This window comes from Vanacampus margaritifer, chromosome 12 (assembly GCF_051991255.1).
Source record: "Vanacampus margaritifer isolate UIUO_Vmar chromosome 12, RoL_Vmar_1.0, whole genome shotgun sequence".
Taxonomy (NCBI): domain Eukaryota; kingdom Metazoa; phylum Chordata; class Actinopteri; order Syngnathiformes; family Syngnathidae; genus Vanacampus; species Vanacampus margaritifer.
In genome coordinates this window covers 17767097-17787753 of record NC_135443.1, presented here as the reverse complement: position 1 = coordinate 17787753, position 20657 = coordinate 17767097, and the positions used below count along the sequence as shown (strand labels likewise).

The window sequence follows — 20657 nt, the reverse complement described above, 5'->3', positions numbered from 1 at the left end:
GACTCAATTTAGGAGTGCTTCAGCAGCCCCAAAAATGGGCTAGAAACGCCCCAGACAGGGTCACGTCTTTAGAATGTTTTTCAAGTGCCATACTAGATTTAATGAAAAAATATTGTATAATGAAATAATTTAACAGTGTGTATTATACTGTAAACTGTAAAAAAATAAAAATTAAAATTAAAAAGTATATTGTGAGAGTTTGAGTTGTTTTGTTTGAATAGACTAAACAGCCCACCTACTTTTCTAGAACCCATTATTTCAGATTATTGTAAACAAGCTTCTACAAGATTTCCCTTTCAGTTTTTTATTTTATTTAACATACTATTGCCACTCTTTATAAGCCGTAGCCTTATTAACATTTACAAAGCTGGTGATGGAATACATTATAACTAATGCAAGAGGAAGGAGAATGTGTGGGAAAGCTGTTCTGGCAACATTAATATTTGGTGTTTTTTGAATGCAATGATTGCCAAGTGCTGTGGAAGCTCGAGAAAGAAGGAGCTACACTGTCCTCTGCTGGAGACTCTGCACACACTGTATGTATCATCCTTGCTCATAAAGTATGGAAGCTAATCTGTCTCATTGAGTTTGATTCCGCTTTTCCTTGGAGTTACCTGGATGTTGCTTCTAAATTTGTTGCTGTTTATTTTATTTTTTGCAACTGGATTTTTTTTTTACACTGATTTAAAAAAATAATTGACTTTTTTTTTTACACTTGAACATTTTGAAATGTTTTTTTATTTTTTATTTTTTACATTTTTTCTATGCTGAAAAAAATCACCTTTAGTCATTTCAATGCTGAAAAAAAAATTGTGGTAGAAATTCAAATTCACACTTGATGGCACAAATTTACTTCCATAATTAAGGAAGAAATTTTTCAAACCTGATCAAATTATTATGAATATCATTTTACAGGCATAGAATTAGTTAGAATTCACTATATACACTAATAGACACAAGTTATATGCACTAATAGACGCAAACTTTAACAAAAACCAGCAGCAATGATAATAATAATAATGAAGAATAATAATAAGAAGAAGAAATAATAATATTAATAGCTATTTTTAGAAACACATTTGAATCGATGTGCATTTTAAACACTTTTTTTCTACTATATATATTCGCACAAGGTTCCTTTCCATCGTGGAAAGACACTCGCTTGACACTTACTTACATAATGGTTGTGGTGAGTGGCAAAAAAGTAGCTAGAGCAGTTGGAAAAGTTCCTAGTCAAAGTGAGTAAGATGGCAACACTAGCAACTAGCTGGTCTCTCTTCACAGCCACGTTGTTAGTAGGGATCTAACGACATCCAAACATCGTGATACGATATTATCACGATGTGAACCTCACGATGCTATAATTATCACGATATTGTGGGGAGGATGGCGATATTAAAAAAGATCACGATATTGTAAAAAAAAAGAAAGAGCTCATACAAAGAAAAAAAACAATATTGTGCTTTTGTACATAACAGCAATGCACATAACATACAATCGCTAACACCACTTAATATTGAGGCACTTACTTGCAAATGCATGCACACATTGAGTGCCTCCACATATTGACTAGATTCACAAGCATATTACATTCCCCTACATCTGACAATTAGTGTGTATTTTAAACATAGAAAGGCCAAATCATGCCGTATGAAAATTAAACTGCACTAAAAAAAACTAACCACCAGAGGGTGCTAGAACTGCATGAATGGAAATCAACTTGGCATTTTCAACATATGTACTGCTTTTAATATCGCGACATGACGACGACGATATTGTGGCAGTTTTAATATCGCGATATCACAATATTGCCGTGGACGTTACATCCGTAGTTGTTAGTAGAGACAGTGCACGTCATCTTAGCAACGATGGCTAGATAGTACTGACTTCAATCCATTTGAGTTTGGTGCCATTTCTTTCCAATATACATGTAATTATTATTTCGGTTAAAACGTTCTGGGGGGGGGGGGGGGCATGGCATTAAGGAGGTGTATATAATTATGTTTTGGTTCTTGGACAAATTCTCCCCAATCGGGGTCCGTTGGCCTAAAAACAGTTTGAGAAGCCTTTAAAAAAAAAAAATTAGTACTGTTTTGCTTTTGTTTTGGGGGTTCTGTGAATGTGCATAAGAAACTGGTGGGGTTCAATACGTCCAACAAGGTTAAAAACCACTGTTTTTTTACCACAAGGGTTAATCAGTACAAATGGAGTGATGTGTGTTGGGGGCAGAAAAGGTGTTTTCCCTGATCTCACTGCAACACTGTGTGTGGTGTGTAGACATACTTCACTGCTGCTTAGCTAGCAGAGACAGATGGGAGCAGTACATCTAGTTATTTAAAGACTAATGCTGGAGCTGTTCCACTGAATAATGAAACACCTATGGCACCGTACTAAATTTGACAGGAATATTAGCACAACTGATTTATAGGGGCGACGTGTAAAGAAAAAAAGATGTCAATGTCACACCTCAAGTACAAATTCTGTAAGCCTACAGTGTTGGTTGCTAATTCAAAAGCAATGAATCAACATTGCTGTTGATATTTTCAAGACCGCACGGCTCCGCTGGTAAAATAGTACTTTGTAAATCCTGTTTTATGGTGTATAATTCCTTTAACGGCTCCCATCTGCCAGCATTTACCTTGATTTGCATTCTCTCCATCACGCCCGCTGTGCGCATTATTCAGATTCTATCTCTGCATGTCAGCAAATAGACATTTATTAAGTCTTATCATAAAAGTATGATGATTTGTATTTACAAAGTCGTTCAATCTGCCCTTAAGTGTTAAAGACGGGGATTGAAGATGTGCTCTGATTTAAAAAAAATATATAAAAATCTTCATTTCATTTCATCCTCCTCCCTGCTTAGGTGGCACATGCCAGCTTTGCGCTGCCATGCTGAGGGGCCTGCAGCAGATGTTGACATCACAGTAGCCCATCTACACTCTGCAAAACCCCTCCTTTCCCTATGTCAGACTCCCCAGCATCTCCCACACATTCCTCCTCCCTCCCTGCCTCCGCACACACGGCCATTTTGATCTCGTTTACAGTAAGGAGTGGAGAGAAGAGGCATAAAGAAAGACGCTTTAAGCCAGCGTTGTTGTGTAATCCCAAAAAAATAAATAAATAAAAGGCTGCCATCTCGGCTCTGCTCGAAGTCACTTTTCTCCAGTCAGGGGCCATGTGACTTTCTGCATGAGGTAACAGCGATGTTAGTGCAGGGGGGAGTGAAACAAGGGCAAAGAGTGAGAGGAATGGAAGGGAGGGGGGTGAGAGTGATGAGCCAAGGGGAGAGTGTGCCGGAGTGGGTGTGTTTGGTGTGTGTGTTTGTGTGTGTGTGTGTGTGTGTGTGGAGGGGGGCATACATGCAATCTATTTTTACCATTTAGTCAGTACAAAGGATGTGATTGGCTCCACTGCGTTAGGGCGCAGAGAACAAAGCCTTAAAAAAAGGCAAAGTCACAGCAACAATAGAAGGTCGCCAATGCACTTCAAGCAGGCAGATGTGTGCCATCATATTAAGACTCGTATTAGTGTGGTTACGTGCTCGGTGCAGCCATCTTTAATGACTAATATTACTGTGCAAAGAGCCAAGAACAAAACAGATAACCACAGAGAGAGAAAGTGATATACGAATAAAGAAGAACCGCTTGTTTTTCCACAAGTGTGTGAAATAACACACAAGCACACGAAACTTAATGGTGAAAAAAAAATCACTTAACTAATATTAATACGTCCGAACAGCTTTTCCCAAACATGGGCATTTGTCAAAATTGTTAAGTAAAATACTCTGGATCAGTGGTTCTCAAACTTTTTATTTCTTTGTACCAAAATATTGCAGCATAGTAGGCCTATGTATTCATCAGTAACGAGGCAGAGACTGTATTCCTAAAAAGTACATTTAATATTATTGTAAGCCACAAGAGGGACGATTTGAATTCTTGGAGGGTACATTTTAAAATGTAAGGATTCGATTCGGTTTACGTAAATCAGACATGATTTTCTGATTCAAAACTTTTTTCCCCTTAAATCTGCACTTGATGATTAAATTGAAATGTATCTAAAAAAAAACTGTTTGGATGGATTTTTGTTTCTTTTTTTTTTTACAAAATTTTTTCAATCAATTTTGTATTTGTAACATTATGGCGTTTATTTACCTGTGGTTTTTTTTCTTGTTTTTCTTTTTCAGGGCGGCACTAATATACTTTTTGTTTTTATTGAATAGTAAATTTGGCTATCCACGAGCAAGCACATTTCTAATCTAGGTTTTGAGGTGTAAAACATCTTATGACCTCACGTTTCACAGTTTGAAACATACAGTAATTAATTTTCACACAAGTGTAAAAAGAAGTTAAGTCAAGTCCACTAACTTAGGGTGGGTGTATCTTACTCGTGTTCGCTTTGTTTGCACACTTCCTCTCTTAACACCTCTCCTTGAGACTACTCCTTATTTTGAAATAGGTGTCACAAAAATCCCATGAAAAAAACCTGATGCTCGCTGAGCTGAGATTTACTGTTTAGGTCTCACAAATGTTGCTGACAACAGTGACATCGGAACACTGTACACTAAAAGGGTTATCCTCCACCTATTCTTCATAATACAAGAATGTAAACAAGATAAGATGATTTATTGCATACATACATACATAGTCATGCTGCTCTGTGGCTTTTTTTTTTTTTTTTTTTTAGGTATCCACCAGCCTTAACGTGCCTCAGCAGGCTCATGCTCCTCCGTGATGGGTGCTCGAGTGCACGTACTCCGTGCTCACGTCCTCCATGCGCACGTCCTCCCTCCTTTGCTAATATTTGCTTCACAACATTCACTGCAATACTGCAAATCCTCCCCGTGCACCCTTCGCACACACGTGGATGTCATTAAATGTTTCTGCCCTACAGTGAAGTCTGTCAACAGCAGGGGGTGGGACTACAAGAAAGGGCCGGGAAATAGACAAGACCTAAAACAAAATGACCTCTCAAATGTTATATCTGATAACAGAGGGCAAATAAATCGTAGCTTAAAAAGGAAATGGTTGTCCCTCTTTTTCAATTATTTTGCTTCTCATTGGAGAGCAGGTAGCAAAAACCTGACAAATTACGAGAGAAAACACATGGCAAAACCTGGAGCCAAAAAAAGGCAATACAAAAAAGCAACATGTGCAGTTGGTTGCATTTAACATTTGAAACCTTTCCATAATCAAAGCATAAAAAACATCATACAGGGAAACAACAGGAACATGCAAAGTAACTATGCCGATGCGCTCTCAAGCGTGCAACTTTTTTTATGCAGCCTTATTCGGTTACTATTTTTTTTCCCATTAATTCATGGTCTATACTGCTTATCTTCATTAGGGTCATTGGTGTTCTGAAACCCACCCCAGCTACCTTCAGGCAAGAAGTAGGGCACAGCCTGGACTGGTCAACAGCAAATCATAGATAACATATTGACAAACAACTATTCACACCTAAAGAGCCAATGAGTCTAGTCTGAAGACTAGAGTAACTTAACTGGACGGACATGTGACCCAAAATGGGTCCGCGACCCACTTTTGAGTCCCGACCCAGCAGTTGGAAATGACAGTTCGTGGGCCCACAACTGGCCCGCGGAGCACGCTTTGAGAAACCCCGCCTTAAGTGATGATGGAATTTGTCAGCCAATAAGCAAACTTATTGAAACCCGAGCAACAAAACAGAACAAAAACTGAAATAATTGGGGAGTGCAGTGAGAGCAAGAAAAGCAGCATCCATTTCCCTTTTTTTTTGCAGACTTGCAGCAGAAAAGTGAAGTAAACTTATTGTGTATCACTGTGAGGCAAAACCTTAAGTTGTGTTGATGTGAATCCAATGGAGGCTCACCAACCTTTTGAGAAATATTATGTGTATATGAAATATAATATGTTATTTATTGGGTGCTACTTAATGTAAAAAGCAATCCGTTTTTGTCACCTTTTTTTTTAGTCCAGAAAAAAAAGATACTGTTTTAGAAATTGTGACATGTAAGAAAAATATGCATCACTTTATTTCGATTAACTCTGCATGTGTTAACATTTTTAAATGATCACTCCTGCAAAATTCCAACGAAATCACAATGATGCATCACTGGTGGGCTATTTTTAAAACAGGGCCTTGGGGGCTACCTGGTACTCCATGTTGGTGACCCCTGCTGTAACCCTTGCTTTAGGTCACAACTTTACCACTTTGCACCCACCCGTCCACCCCATTTTGCTCTTTTTTTTAATCTTTTTTTTTTTTACATAAGTTATGTACGTGACAGCAACGTGCAGCAAAGCAAGGGGACGAGGCACTCACCGGGACAAGCGCAACCTCCAACAGACATCTTCTCACATGTTGGGGGCTCCGCTTTGAAGGAAACGGCAGCACTCGGCCCTCACGCTGCTCGCATGGGCTACGCTTCTGAGGAAAAACAACACAGGCAGACAGAGTGAGAGGGCGGGTGGAGAGATAAGAATAGGGAGTGGTACGATTCCGAAGCAGGGCCACCGCTCGCTCACTCGCTCTCTGTCAGAGGCAGGAAGTTGGCAGTGGCTGCATCATTAACAGGCATGTTGCAACACAAGTGGGAGGGGAAATGAAACAGAGAGACTTGATTGCACAGCAGACAGGAGTACGGAACACCGAATGGAACTCAGTTTGTATGTACAGGTTAACCCTCATGTTATGTTGTGGGTCAAAATGACCCACTCTTAAGTTAAAGAATAAATGTTAGCTTTTCGCTATCAAACTTGGCACCAAGAGACAATAAAAAAATGTTTTGCGATGAAAACTTGACGCTTTGGGAACAATACCGGGTCAAACTGACAGACTTTGGTCCAAATTTACCCTTTTTTTTTGCTCTGAAATGTCTCATCTGCAGAAAATGTTAAATATGTATCGTTAATGCTTTTGGAACATTATACATAGCCTGGATCATATTGACCCATTTTAACATTGAAAAACTACTAATTGTTTTTTTGCTATGAAACTTCTCAATTAAAATGGCTCACTTTTAAATATTTTCAATTAAATGTTAAATGTCTGAATTTTTTATCAACAGACAGTTAAAAAGCTTCATTTTGACATATTTGCATTGAAAACGATTCATGAGCTATGTTAATAATATCTAACAGTGTTATACATTATTAACAGCTATAATTCACTATCAGGGCGCTGCTGGAACATTGAACATTGCCCGGGTCAAACTGACCCATTTCAAAGTTAAAGAACTACAAATAGTATTTCATAATTAAACTTGTTAATAATGGTTCATTTGAAATATTTGCTATGAAAGTTGTTAATAATAAGACTTAAATATAGCCTGGGTCAAATTGACCCGGGAACATTATTGCTGTTCCTGAGAAACCAACCTAACAGGTTGGTTAAAGAAGAAAGGGAGAGAAGCAATTAGCCGAAAAGAAAGTGTGAGTGTGTATGTAAGACATTGATGCATTGTTTATTTTTGCCGCGCTGCTGCAGGAGATAAACATTCTCAGCAGGAACCCAGAGGCAGAAGGTCATTATTGCCAAACAAACACATGCACCCCTGCCTCATGTATGACTGATTTCCATCTCAGCCCTTTTTCTTCCTCTCTCATTGCTACCTTCGGCTGCAAAGAGAAGACGTGTGTTAATCACCATAGACAGTATCAATTAAAAATGCAAAGCCCACCTGGAGAGCAGAGCAGAGACACCCGAGGCCCCCGGAAGGCGGGAAGAGCGTGCACATGTTAATGTGCACCCGCTCGCCAACATGAAGTCCCCTTGACATGCTATAATCTTTTACTCTCTCGTTGGTTAACCTTATGGCAGTTCAGTTCCTTTTACATCTCACATCTCTTCTGTCACTTTCCAAGCAAAAATCCTGTATTTTTATTACTAATGCATTTGTCGTTGTTTGTTTCCAGGATTACACAAATCTACAAAAGGAATACTGGTGGGATGGTGAACAAGGCCAGGAAAAACCCATGAATACCCCTTTTACACTACCTGATAAAACTCGGCTCTCCATGCTAGTGATGCGTTTCTACTAACAAAAAAAGGTACAAAGTAGTAAGTATTTTTCTAATTCCATGTTAACCAGGGTTCCATTTGTCGATTAACACTGCAAACAAGGGGCCCCTGTTTTTAAATTCAGGACTTGTATTCAATTGATATTGTCTTTTCTTTCTTCTTTCTTGTTCACAAAACAACTAGAGGATTCCCAGTAGGTAATGTTGTGGTTGTTTATGACCATGCATTGTCATGCACAAATCATCACAGAACGGCACACAAGCGAGTCTTGCACTTGTGCGCTTGATCCCGTCAGGGTTGATCTTGACTGCTGACTGTCTCTGCTGTGATATAACATCTGACAACTTGGCTGTCAGACAAAAAAGTCTGCACATATGGATCTCCCACCGCTACTGAAGACCCCATCGTGTGGGTTTGACAAAAGCTCACATCGCCGACGTCTGTCACTCACAGCGGGCTGCACAGCAACAAAGAGCAAATATGAGTCAGCCCGAGAACCGGAGCTGACAGGCAGATTGGCTACACATCAGTGAACAGGCAGCCGCATCACAGTTAAATGTCATACAGCATGTCAGACAATGTTCCCGGGACCCAGACACAATGAACATCCCCGAGGGCCCTTTCTTCCTGTCACAAACACTACCTGCCTGCCACATGTTGTGTTTTTTTATGCATGTAGTTTGAAGGTTGAGATCAAACAAAGGCAGACGGCGAGAGGAACATTGTGTGAATGTGATTCAAAAAATGGCTTCCAGGAGCAATTAAAGCTGCTGTGACTATCAGGCGTGCTCTCTCTCTCCTCCCTCTTACACATACAGATGCCCGCACCGTGTCGACATGTCAACAACAAGCACTGCTCTTAGAACGAAAAAGTTCCCTTAGCACCTTGCCTGGTCTACTAGGGACACATCTGCTTGAACACATGCCTCTTATGTTGTGACAGCAGCACACGCTCACACGGCTGGTTCCCCCTCAAATCCTAAGTGAATGTTTCAAAGGCTCCTGACGCCGTCATTCACGCAATCACTGCTTATCTGCGCCACTCTCCTTCATCACTGCACTCCATCTCACTGCTTACCTTTCTTTTCTTTCGCCCACGCTTGCCAGTAAAAGTCCGCCCGGGTCAGCCAACACAGCGGAAGCCGAGCTGAGCCAGCAGGCAAAGAAAGAGAGAGCGAGACGGCGGAGGAGGAAAGTGTGATGATGAGCAGATGCTGATGTAGGACACAATTGGAGGGGGGCGAATCAAGCAAATTGGATGATGAGAAGGAAGGAGGGAAGGAAGGAGGAGGTGGAGGAGATGAGGCAAAGAGGAGGGGGGAGACCTTCTCTCCGCTGCACTGCTATGACGCAGAGCCGCCACATCTCCTCTCTCTGCTACAGCCCCATCCTTCCATGCCCACTAGATGGGGGGGGGGGGTATCCATGGCAACGGCAGAGCAGAGTTAGGTAGTAGTTAGTGGCAGAGTGCTGTGATCACTTAAATGTGGATCTCGCAGCTTCTGGAAGGACTAAATAAATTAAGACGACATGCAATGAGTAGCAGACTGGTCGGACTTGTTGCACACAAGAGGAGAGAGTGGGAAAACAGGATGCACAAGTTAATTTGCTCACTCAAAGGGAACATAAAACAAGAGCAGAAAGACAACTTGTGAAATCACCAAATCAATAAATGAGCAGCTCTGAGCTTCAGCAGAGATTTAACCATATAACTTCTCAACAAGTTAAATGGGAAATTACTGGAAATCACACACACACACACATATATATACATGGATTTTTTTTAAATTTACATTTTAATTTACATTGCAAACTTTAATGTATATAAATAGTAAGGTTTACAAAAAAAAATCCAGGTTAACATACTTCAAAAGGATCCAACATATAGAGGCTGTGGGTAGGCCAAAGTAGGTACCAGTTATACACTTTTTTTTAAATGTACTTGATGAAGCAAGTAGAGGTAGGAGTAAAGGAGTCACGAATGACAAAAGGAATAAAGAAAGCAACTTTAAACCCAAACCTTGTTTAGAACCCTATTTTGAAACCTGGCTTGAAAACTTACTTTGCAAATCCTATTTTCGAAACCTAACCATAGATTGATAGACTATTAATGTGCTCTGGGGGCGTGTTCTATTTTGGATATCAAATGGCATGTGTTTTTTAGAAGCAAACATTTTTTACATAAGAAGTCGTAAATTTTCGACATAAAAAGGCATATATTTTGAGAATTCAATTAAAGATTAATCAGTCGTTTTTTTTTGTTTAACCATGAGCGGTAACAGCATGTGCATTCAATCAAGAGAATCAATCGGCTACAACTCACATCCAAGCCCCACTGACTCTCTGACGTTCAAACTTTAAAGTCTTTTCTTTTATCTTTCATTTGAAATGTGTCTGTGTCCCTTTGATCTTTCGTCATTGCTAATCTCACAATAAATAATCAAAAGGCTTCAAACAAGCGTTCAGATATTGCACGAAATTTTGTAGTGTAAAAAGAGTGCATTTTCAAGATTTAAAAAGATATACGTTCGTTTCATGAATAAAAAACTGTATACTGTATTATGAAATAGATATTTCATATTTTTTTAGGTAAACGGGCTTATATGTTTAAGATAAAATGTCATGTTGCGAGCCACTGTTTTGTTTTTAATTTTTTTTTTTTTTTTTAACTGTACATCTGCGAGAAACGACGTACTATGACAATAACGGCAATATATATACTTTAACTACACCAATATGAAAAGAAAAGACATGACAGATAACAGAAACATTTCTGACCAAAACAAATTTCTCCACTCTGTGAATAGAACTTCGGGCGGGGGAAAAGAACTACAAAACGTGACTATTTTACCTTTGACCCCTTGTTCCCAGTGTCCGTTTGCGTCATTTTGCCGGGAACGTCTGAGCATGCGTCTGCTACCAGCTCAATTGGAGGCTTTTCATTGGTCAAAGCACTCCCCACGTTCATGTGCTAGTAAAGGGAGTAAACTTGCAAGATGGCGGTGCGGTGGGGCTCTGGTGAGGAGATTTTAACGGCTTGCAATATGGATTTTTTCCCTTTGGATACACTCGGCATGGTAAGAACATGGCATGCGTTTTAACTGTTTTGCAGTTATATAATTGTTATGAATGTTGGGCTTTATTCGTGCACGCTGCAGCGCACAAGTTGAACACTATGCATCCCGAAGTGACACGTGGATGTTACCCAGACCTCATCACAGCGGTTTTTTTAATCCACTTCTTTTTTTTCTTCTTTTTTTTTTAAAATTGTTTACTATTATATATGTATATTTATATATATATATATATATATGTCGAATGCTTTATCTGTATATTAATGACAATATGTAATGTGGATAACGTCGTTTGAGCGTCACGTTGATTAGCTGTTAGCAAGCCGGTTCTACTGCAGCTTTAAACCTTTAAAAAATATTTAATTGGCCAAACAGTATACGTGACAGTCGTACTCTGTTATAGTTTACAGACCTGCCTTGTATTTACGTTGTGTTCTTATGTTTTTAATTCAAATAAGTATTATATGGTTGCCTCTACTGTTGATTCATTCACACGTGTTGACAGCACGACAACGTGCTAGCGAATTAGGTAGCTTGCTAGCTTTGCGATTCCCTTTTATAAAAGCAGTTAAGCGTAGAACCGTTTTGATATACGGTTCGGAGGTTGGTTTTGAGTTGAATGGTGGTGGATTATTCGGCTTCGTGCCAGGTCTCTACAGTAGTGTCATCATTTCAGCGACGTGGTGGTCGTTGTACACGTCGCACCTTTACCGTAATTATTCCACTTTAGCACAATAACATATCTCACCAGCCCAAAATATCAATAAGGGTGTGTTGTACACGAGGGCACGCGACTTCCTTCATACGGACGGAGAGTGTAAAGGATCAAACATGTCGGAGTAGTGATAGCGCATGTGTCAACGCAAACACGTGGACGACTCCATGCAGACTTATGTCCATGGGTGTCCATAAAGTTAATTTAAATGTGAACAAAAGTATTAATGAATAAATGTGTGGAAAGTCTTTCATAATGAGTTACAGAACAATATATTTATTTTGTCCTAACCAGATTTATTTACACGCTTGAAGCAGACAAACTGGTTGCTCCCCGCCACCCATCGTTTTCTATATTGCTTAAACTCATTAGGGTTGCGGGTGTGGTGGAGCAAATCCCATTTGACTTCAGTCGAGAGGCAGGGTCATCAGCCCATCAAAGGGCACATAGGTCTTAAATCAGCCGGAGACATTTTCTGCAGTGTGGGATGAAGGTTGAGTTAAAACACACACACAACCATGTGCAAAACATGCAAACTGCACAAAATTAGGCTGCTGCCGGGATTGAAAAACCCCAACTTTAGAACTGCTAGGGGGATGTTTAACCAGTCATCCACCGTTCTGCTAGCTAGAGCTATACACATTTTATAAATTAGGTTCAGAATATGAAGTAAAAAATACAGTTGGAGGAACCATTGAAGGCATGTATAAGTAGTTATAACATTGATAATGTAAATGCTGATTAGTATTCAACAGGCTGAATACTTCCCATGGGCAATACTTTGCCCCACCTCTGCTTTACAGATAAGGGTAAATCGGTGAGAGGGTTAGACTTTTAACTGTTTTCTCAATTTGAAACACTTTACAAAAGAAATACTTCATAAAATATTACAGGACAGCAGTCATTGTCTTTTTTTTTTTTGGTGCCTTTTTTTATGTCATTGCTGATGTCTTTCTAGGCCGCTGAATTCTGCTCCGTAGAAACTCCTGAGGCTCTGCAAAGCTGCTTGGACCCCTCCATCCTTTCCATCTTTGACACACCGCCCCTAGAGGCAAGTCCACATGATCAAACAGCCTTCCACAACATTAATATGCTCAAACGTTGTACCTTGACACGCTTGACTTGTCACTTTATCATCTACATGTCTATTTATATGTGCTCTTGGTCTTAAGTCGATATTTTTACTCTTATTATCTTTTAGAGTAAAGGACTAGATGATGACAGTGAAGCCACGCTATTAACCGCTCTGGCGGACATACTGGACAATATGGATGATGAGAACCTATCCCCGTTTGACACGCTTCCAGAGTCGGACCTGCTGTCGGGTCAGGGCAGGGAACCCTCAGCGGTTAGTGTGCAGCTGTCATGCATGACTTGCAACAAGTCACCCACTTGTTTCTGCCTTATAAACCTGCACTGGGCCCTCTGTTCAAAATGAGATTAAATGGCACAGTGCTTCAAACACTTGATATGTCTAATTTGCACCTGCAGGGGGAAAAACATGTCAATTTCTTTGTACTTTTTTGCCGCACTTTGTAGCTCAAGAGATTACTCTGTCTGCCCCGGTCCACTCCAGAGAAAGACTCATTTTGTTCAAGACCACTATCGACTGGAAAGGTAGCTCTCGACCCACAAACGGTGGATATCTTCCTACTGCATACCAATTTTTACATTTTAACCTGCTCCTGTTTGTACACAGAACCTCTCCAAGATGAGAGACGCGTTGCAGACAAGTGACGGGGAGGAAGAGGATGCTGGTTCTCTCACTCTAAGCCCACTGAGGGCCGGTTTACCTTCTGACTGCACTTTGGCAGACTTGGATGGTCCAACTGTTCCGTTTTCTGTCACCATTGAACAGGAGAATGGCGACGGCCTTTCAGTCAGTCTGGGTGACTTTGTCAAACACATGCATCCCTACTGCATGAACATTTGCATGGAGGATGATGAGGGCGTGCAGATGTTGCCTGCTGGAGGAATCTTACTGGAGGTGGTGGATCAGGGTGAGAATGGAGAGCCCATACTGGCTGTCCAAGACCTTCCAGTTCCTCTGCCAATTGAAAAGTCTACAGAGAATAAGCCAAGGGCAGAAGATGAGGAAGATATAGCTTCTGACAGTTCAGATCATATTGTTGTTGTTGTTGATGATGATGATGATGATGGAGCATTCTGTCAGGCTCCGGTGAGAATTCCAGGCTTATGTTTAGATGGGAAAGATGACAATAAGATAAACAAACAGAAAGAAGACACCATAGGAACAAGGCCCTCCCGTAGGAAAAGAAAAAAGAAATCCAAGAAACATCACCCGCCTGTCGAGGGAAGGGTCCTCAGGAGTTCCGCAATGAGAAATAAAAAACAGGAATTACCCCAGAAGTCTGAAAAAATGCGACTCAAGGAGCAGAAGAAAAACAAAGTGCCAGAGACTCCCGCTGGGCCTGTACCTTCCTCTATAAACCCTAAGGAAATAACTCCACACCAAAATGAATCACAAGCGGAAATCACCACTTTGACCCCTGAATCTTCTGTGAAAGCTTCTATGACGTTTGTGCCACCACAGCCTACAGGACTGTTAAACGCTGGCCTTCCTGGTGGACTCTCCACTCAACCGGCCTCGATGTCTTCCAGCAACCCAGCAGCTGCCAAAAACATCACATTGAATGTAGATGAGCCACCCCCACCTGAGACTCCTGCAGCTCCAGAGTCAAAGCCCAAGTCCCTCAGTCTGGCTGAGTACCGACGACTGCGGCTGGAGAAGAAGCCTGTTGTGGTGGATAAACAAGGTGACAACAGCACCAAGTGGCCCAGCCTTCCAGAGCCGCCCAAAGAATTGCCCCCTATCCCCTGCTTGCCTCAAGCCAGCCCCAGGGATCCTCGGTGGCCCATCTTCCAGGCTGCAAAAAAGGAGGTTGATGTCAAACCCGCCTGGCAACCCCGGGGACCCTGTGCCCCACCCACCCCTGAGGCACTGTTAGTGCCGCCTGCCTATATGGTCGCCTCAACCAACAAGGCTGCTAATTCTATCCCTTCACGATCAAAAGCGTCAAAAGAAGTCTTGACTCCAAAGCCAAATGTAGCTGATGCATCAGCTTCTGTCACCATGCACATCTCTGAAAAATGTCCAAAAGTATCAGAAGACAAGGCTGAGGTCACTGAGAGGCCACCACAGCTTGTCAAAACCACTACTGAGACAATCCAGTGCAGATCTGCTGCTACCGTTTCTGTTCCAAGGCCCCACACCCCGGTTTGCCAGAATGTACCCGAGGGCATTCCTCCTCCTCCTCCTCCTTCAAACAATCGCAGCACATCTGCAAAGACCCTGACAACGGATGCCAAATCCTGTTCTACTCCTTCCCTTCATCCCATGACACCATCAAGTCTTAAATCAAAACTTCAGCCAAAAGCGCGAGTCACGATACAAACAGAAGCTCCAAAGGCAAAGAGCCCCACACAGGAGTTGATTGAGTCCTTCACCACTGAGATGGGTGAGCTTGTCAATTGCACACCAAAGTCTCACTATAAGTAATATACTTGTTAAGTTATTTTGCACATGCACATCTAAACACCTGATTGACAGTGGCAACTCAAATTCCACTCAGTAAAGTCAGAATCCTGTATCAGAAATTGCTTTAGACTTGTTAGTCACCAATGTTTCCAACTTTTTAGAACTTTTCCCCAGTGTCTCTGTTTGTTGTTTTAATTTGTGATTTTAATCATACACCCGTTTATGTATTGTAGGTATTGAGGCAGCTGATCTGACCAGCCTGTTGGAGCAGTTTGAGGAAACACAAGGTGAGCAATTTTGTATTTATTTATTTTTAATAGAGAAAACAATCGTTATATTATAAAGAGAATTACTGTATATGCCCCATTTTTTGGCCTTCACATTTTCATAGGTTGAAAACTTTTATTTTTTTTAACATTGGGTTTCGTGGGGGCAGCGATGCTTCTTTGTGCTGTGGAATTCTGCCCACTCTGCAAATGCATTTAACTCTCAACACGCTGTCTTTGTCGGTGGATGTACAAGGCTCAACCTCACATTGGGTGCATAGCGACTGGACCACATTGTACATGTAATAGTGTAAATTGGTTATTGAGCCTGTCAATGCCTTACTTGGCTGTGACGGTTGCACTGACATTTCTATCAACTAATAAATTTCTCCTGTCATTCCCCCGTTCTCCTTATCTCTCGTCAGCTAAAGAGCAACAAAGTGTACCGGAGGTCTGTGGTAGAGCAGCAGCTGTAGGAAACTCCAGGTGAGTTACCCTACAGCCGTCACGCTGCTCTGTGGGTGTGAAGGAGTCAAATGTGTGGTTGCCGTGTCTCCACGTTTTTGCCAAGACCTACCGCTAAAGTCAAGACTCAGTAATGCACTTAAAATGGGCTTCAACACTGTGATTCACAGCCAAACTTTTAAGGACATACCACAATTCTCATCTCAGCAAATGGATGAGTATTGACAACTTTTCTTCTAATTTTTCAGTGTTGAATTTCCACGTGAGAAAACTGTTGTGGAGCGGGTCAGTGGTCTCTCAAGCTCTTCAGGTAATTTATATGAAGTAAATGAAATGTGTTTTACAGAATGATGACATAAGCCTAAATTGTGTATAGTGCAACCTCCAAATACAGTGGTGCCCCGATTGGCAAGCTTTTCGAGTCAGTTTTCGGATGTTCTTTGCTTTGACTTGAGCACAAACTTGAGATACAAATGCTGTGTGTTGACAGTCAACTATAACATTATTCTACGCACTTCACAAGCAGCTGTTTGGCAAATAGTTAATTTCATTTATAAAAAAATAAAAATAAAAAATTGCTGATATATTTCATCATTGACTTCAGCATCTTTCGTCATGGTTTTCTAAACCTTCAAGAAATTATATAAAAAAAATAATAGAAAGGAACAACACTTGGAGACATATAATACTCAGGCATATATTTACCCTCTGCAAAAAAATGCCTGATTACAACAACCAATGAATTAAACTCATCTCAATAGGCTACTGTATAAGGTAGCCAAACATTCTATGGCTGGCTCGCGCAATAAGCTAACCCAATAGTCTGTCTTCACTCAATGCGCCTTATTGGCAAACCACAAGCTGATGGTCTGAAATGCAAAGCACCAGTCACATATTTACCTGCGTCAGAGTCCTTAAGTTCTCAACAAGTGTCTATCAAGCCATTGCGACAAAGAACCTACTTTTAAGATTATCGTGCACTGGCAGTCAAGGCCCAGATCGCCTTATAACGCTGGGCAACTTTACTTGAACACTTTTTGGTGTACCGGTAGTTTTTTTTTTTTTTTAGTTTGTGACCCTGTTTACAGTTTTCACTATTAACTTCTACTGGAAATTCTCCTTCTACCACTGTCCTCCTGTTGAGAAAGTTTGTCAAAGAACACACAGAGCTAGTTTTGATGCTGGCTGAAATGTGGTTTTGTAAGGTACACAGTCATACTGAAAAGTTGAACTTTTAAGTGAGAATTCAGTTTAGGCTTCCTGTATCTTCAGATTAACATCTTTGCATCACAGTTGGCCAACTATTATTAATTGTATTCTGTAATAATGGTGCACTCTTTACATTCTTTAGCTTTAACTCCTCCAGCCACTCCTCCACACCAGATGTGGAAACCTCTGGCCCCTGTTGCCCTGCTGGGAAAGGCCAAGGCCACAGAGCCGTCCAAAGCAAACCCCACCAAGGCTATTCGGATAGAACCCCGCCCTTTGACCTCAGCTAGATTCCATGCCAAGCCAACTGCGGCCGCCGCCACTGTGCCTTACAGTGTGGTGTGCATGGATCACGACTACTGCCTCCCCGGCAGAGATGCTTCATCTACTGGAGAAGCAGGCAAGTCCTGCACTGTCAAACAGCAGATCACGATTAAACCCATTAGGCACCCTGCGACTACCACTACAACGGCCCCGTGCATTCTGGAGACCACCTACGAGTTATATCCTAACCCGCAAGCATCTTCACCAACTCCACGGGCTTTGAACAATGGTGTTGATGGGATTGGGGAATCGTCTGTTCTGGAGACTCCGGAAGCTTCTCCAGCACGTCAGGAGAGCCAATCGACCGAAAAAATTCTTAGGAAGCGGGCTTTTGAGAGGTCGTATCGTTGGCATGCTGCCTCTCGCAGTCCCAGCCCCAAGCGGAGGGGACGAAAACGAAGATCCCAACGTTCTCCGTCTGCCTCCAGCAGCTTAGAGTCTGATTCGCACTCATCTCGATCTCGGTCGAGATCTCGGTCAAGATCACGCTTCGCATCCAAGAAAAGGTTAGGTCCACGTTGCATCATATCTAAATTCAGTTTGCCTTATGAGTCATTAGATTTGAACGTCCTGCTCTTCCTCTGTAGGTTTCGTCATCGCCTCTCTCGCAGCAGATCCAGCTCTTCATCCCGTTCGTCTTCACAATCCTCCTTATCCCGCTCTCCTCCCAGGAGGAGAAAATACTCCTATTCCTCCTCTCACTCTGGTTCTTGGAGTCGCTCTAGATCGCGTTCTCAATCCCCCCAAAGACAAATGCCATGGAGGACAAACACATCTGTTTATAGGTACACTGTAGCAAGCGCAAACTTTTCTCATGCTTGGTTGAATTTGGCTAAAGGTTGTCTTTCTTTAGTCCTTCATATCGGAGTTCATATGGGTATGCTGCTGAAGATGTGAAGTCTCGCAAAGACACAGCCATTGTAAGCTTGTAAATTACACTGTTGGTGTATTGTGACATACTTGAAATTATACTAAACGTATTTTTAAAACTGTCACTTTACAGGAAGAGAGGCGGGTTGTTTACGTTGGTCGAATTCGAGGTACAATGACCCAAAGGGAGCTCAGAGAGCGTTTTTCCTACTTTGGCGAGGTGGAGGATTGCACTCTGCACTTTAGAGAACATGGGTGAGTGTTCCTTGTCGTCTTGCTTTTTCCTCGCTTTACTTGCATTGTTACTGAACCCTTTTGGTCTGTTCTGTGACATCAAGGGTCAAGATTCAATGCTAAAGCATAAGCAGGCCTGTTCATAACTGGGGCCTCCTGGCTTACGTCACAGGTCGCTCATTTAAGAGCAAGTCACAGCTTCAAATGACAAACCATCATGAAGTGAACTAGTCGTCTGTCAATGGATGCTAATGCTTTATATCTATTACAGGGACAACTACGGGTTTGTGACTTACTACAACACCAAGGATGCTTTCACTGCCATTGAGAATGGAAGCAAGCTGCGTAAACCTGATGAGCTGCCATTTGATCTATGCTTTGGTGGGAGGAGGCAGTTCTGCAAAACCACCTATGCTGACCTAGGTAGTGCGAAAGACAAGATGAATGCTCTCACCCTTTCATCCCTTTAAAAAAAAAAAGGGAATTTCATCGTCATTTTACTTTTCAGATTCTAACAGAGACCATGACCCATCATCTGCAAAAGGCAAGCTGAAGACACTAGACTTTGACACTTTACTGATGCAGGCGCAGCGCAGCCTGAAGAGGTAACAGGAGGCCCGCTGCAGGATACAGCAAACACTTACCTCAAGAGCAAAACTTGTCTTTTCAGTTTGTTGTGGCATTACTTTTATTTTTTGTTTACATTTATTTTGTTTGGGCAAGTCTAATACCTTCTATTGAAGAGAAGATTTATAATTAAATGCGTAAAAGATGTTAAAAAAAATGGACTGTGACAATTTTTAAATGTTTATTTAAAATTGTAAAAACAAAATGAAGTGTATGGATAGAATCACTTTCAAAGAGAAAAACATTGGAGCTCTAAATGTTGGGAGAGGATCTAATACATTGAAATGTACTGAAAACATCAATTAAAAACAGAAACCTGACCTGTCTTCTTTGGTCATTCAAGCATGTCAACTTGACTTCCCATCCACTATACTGCTCTAAGATTAGTGGGTATGTATTTATTTTCTGAAGGTGGATCACTAACTACAATTACATGCCATTAACATTAGGGTTAAAATTCTGCTTTCTAAAAGATTTGGAATAAACTATTTACATGCGTGAGTAGACAGCTACTCCTGTATGATTCGTAATTATGTCATCAATCCCCATCTAAACCATGACACAGACATCTCAGATTCTTATTTTCTACATTAAATACAATATTTTTTTATGTGACTCGTCACCACACTAATAGTATGTTTCCTTCTCGCTCCAAATGTATGAGTGCAAATGACACATCTGTAATGCCTTCTCTTGGATTGCTTAATTTTCCTCAGCCATGGTGCCTTCTTAAAATCATACTGGAACAGAGGTCACCAACTCCGGGACCCCTATCCTGCATGGTTTAAATTTTTCCGTACTCCAGCACACCTGATTCAAATGATTAGCTCATGAGCATGTACTGCAGAATCCCGACAATGATCCTGATCATCAAGGCCGCTTTAATGCACAAGCTCGCCAGGGCTGCAGCCCAGGGGCCTATCAGAATCATTACTAAAAATAAAAAGACAATTTGATTTTTCTGTCAATCGTGCATGAAATGACCAACCTTCGGCCACAGATGATTCTGTGCATCGCTGTGGTCGTAATAGAGTGTGTCCCAAGAGAGGGCCTATCAGAGGTCTTAACAGTTTAATATACTATTGTGCCACTTGTTAAACTTTGTCAGTCACTTCGCCGCTGTACCAATTTACTAACTCCGTCAGGAGGGGATAGCAATACAGTTAATGGCGAGACCGCTATGTCACCGGGAAAAAAAGTGTTTTAGAGCGGCGCTCAGCAAAAGGTTAAAAAGGAAAAAAGCGCCGTGACAAAGAGCAAATGGGGCCAAATTCCCAAGCTCACTGGGTTTTTAAGACGCAAAAACGCGGTCTTTGGCGAAAAAGAAGCAGGGGAAGTGGGAGGTGAGACAGGCCTAATCTGCAAACGGGCCG

General features: G+C 41.4%; 2 protein-coding genes and 1 non-coding gene across 5 annotated transcripts in view; 2 read left to right on the top strand and 1 right to left on the bottom strand.

The window, feature by feature from the left end:
• ldb1a (LIM domain binding 1a) overlaps window positions 1–9376 on the bottom strand; it is a 33323-nt gene extending 23947 nt beyond the window's left edge. The window contains exons 1-2 of one of the 3 annotated variants that reach the window (XM_077581707.1): window positions 9080–9376; window positions 6304–6408 (exon numbers count right to left, since the gene is read on the bottom strand). In XM_077581707.1, the coding sequence (XP_077437833.1) occupies window positions 6304–6331 (28 nt within the window). In that variant the 5' untranslated portion in view covers window positions 6332–6408; window positions 9080–9376. The remainder of the gene's footprint in view (window positions 1–6303; window positions 6409–9079) is intronic. The other 2 variants (XM_077581708.1, XM_077581709.1) reach the window with 2 other exon arrangements.
• Window positions 9377–10915: 1539 nt separating this feature from the next.
• On the top strand, window positions 10916–19604 carry pprc1 (PPARG related coactivator 1). Its single transcript, XM_077582784.1, has 14 exons — window positions 10916–11078; window positions 12749–12841; window positions 12992–13138; window positions 13330–13407; window positions 13490–15269; window positions 15523–15576; window positions 15981–16041; window positions 16269–16330; window positions 17372–18059; window positions 18141–18338; window positions 18407–18473; window positions 18557–18678; window positions 18929–19080; window positions 19166–19604. Exons 1-14 carry the CDS (start codon window positions 10998–11000, stop codon window positions 19264–19266), a joined length of 3684 nt encoding a protein of 1227 aa, XP_077438910.1. The 5' UTR covers window positions 10916–10997; the 3' UTR covers window positions 19267–19604.
• On the top strand, window positions 18720–18857 carry LOC144062016 (small nucleolar RNA SNORA76). Its single transcript, XR_013296333.1, has one exon. It is a non-coding gene; the product is annotated as a small nucleolar RNA SNORA76 (small nucleolar RNA).
• Window positions 19605–20657: the final 1053 nt, after the last annotated feature.

Coding starts and splice junctions, on each gene's coding strand:
- pprc1 (XM_077582784.1), top strand. CDS start 10,998: ATGGCGGTGCGGTGGGGCTCTGGTGAGGAGATTTTAACGGCTTGCAAT. Junction 11,079..12,748: donor CTTTGGATACACTCGGCATG/GTAAGAACATGG, acceptor ATGTCTTTCTAG/GCCGCTGAATTCTGCTCCGT. Junction 13,408..13,489: donor GACCACTATCGACTGGAAAG/GTAGCTCTCGAC, acceptor GTTTGTACACAG/AACCTCTCCAAGATGAGAGA.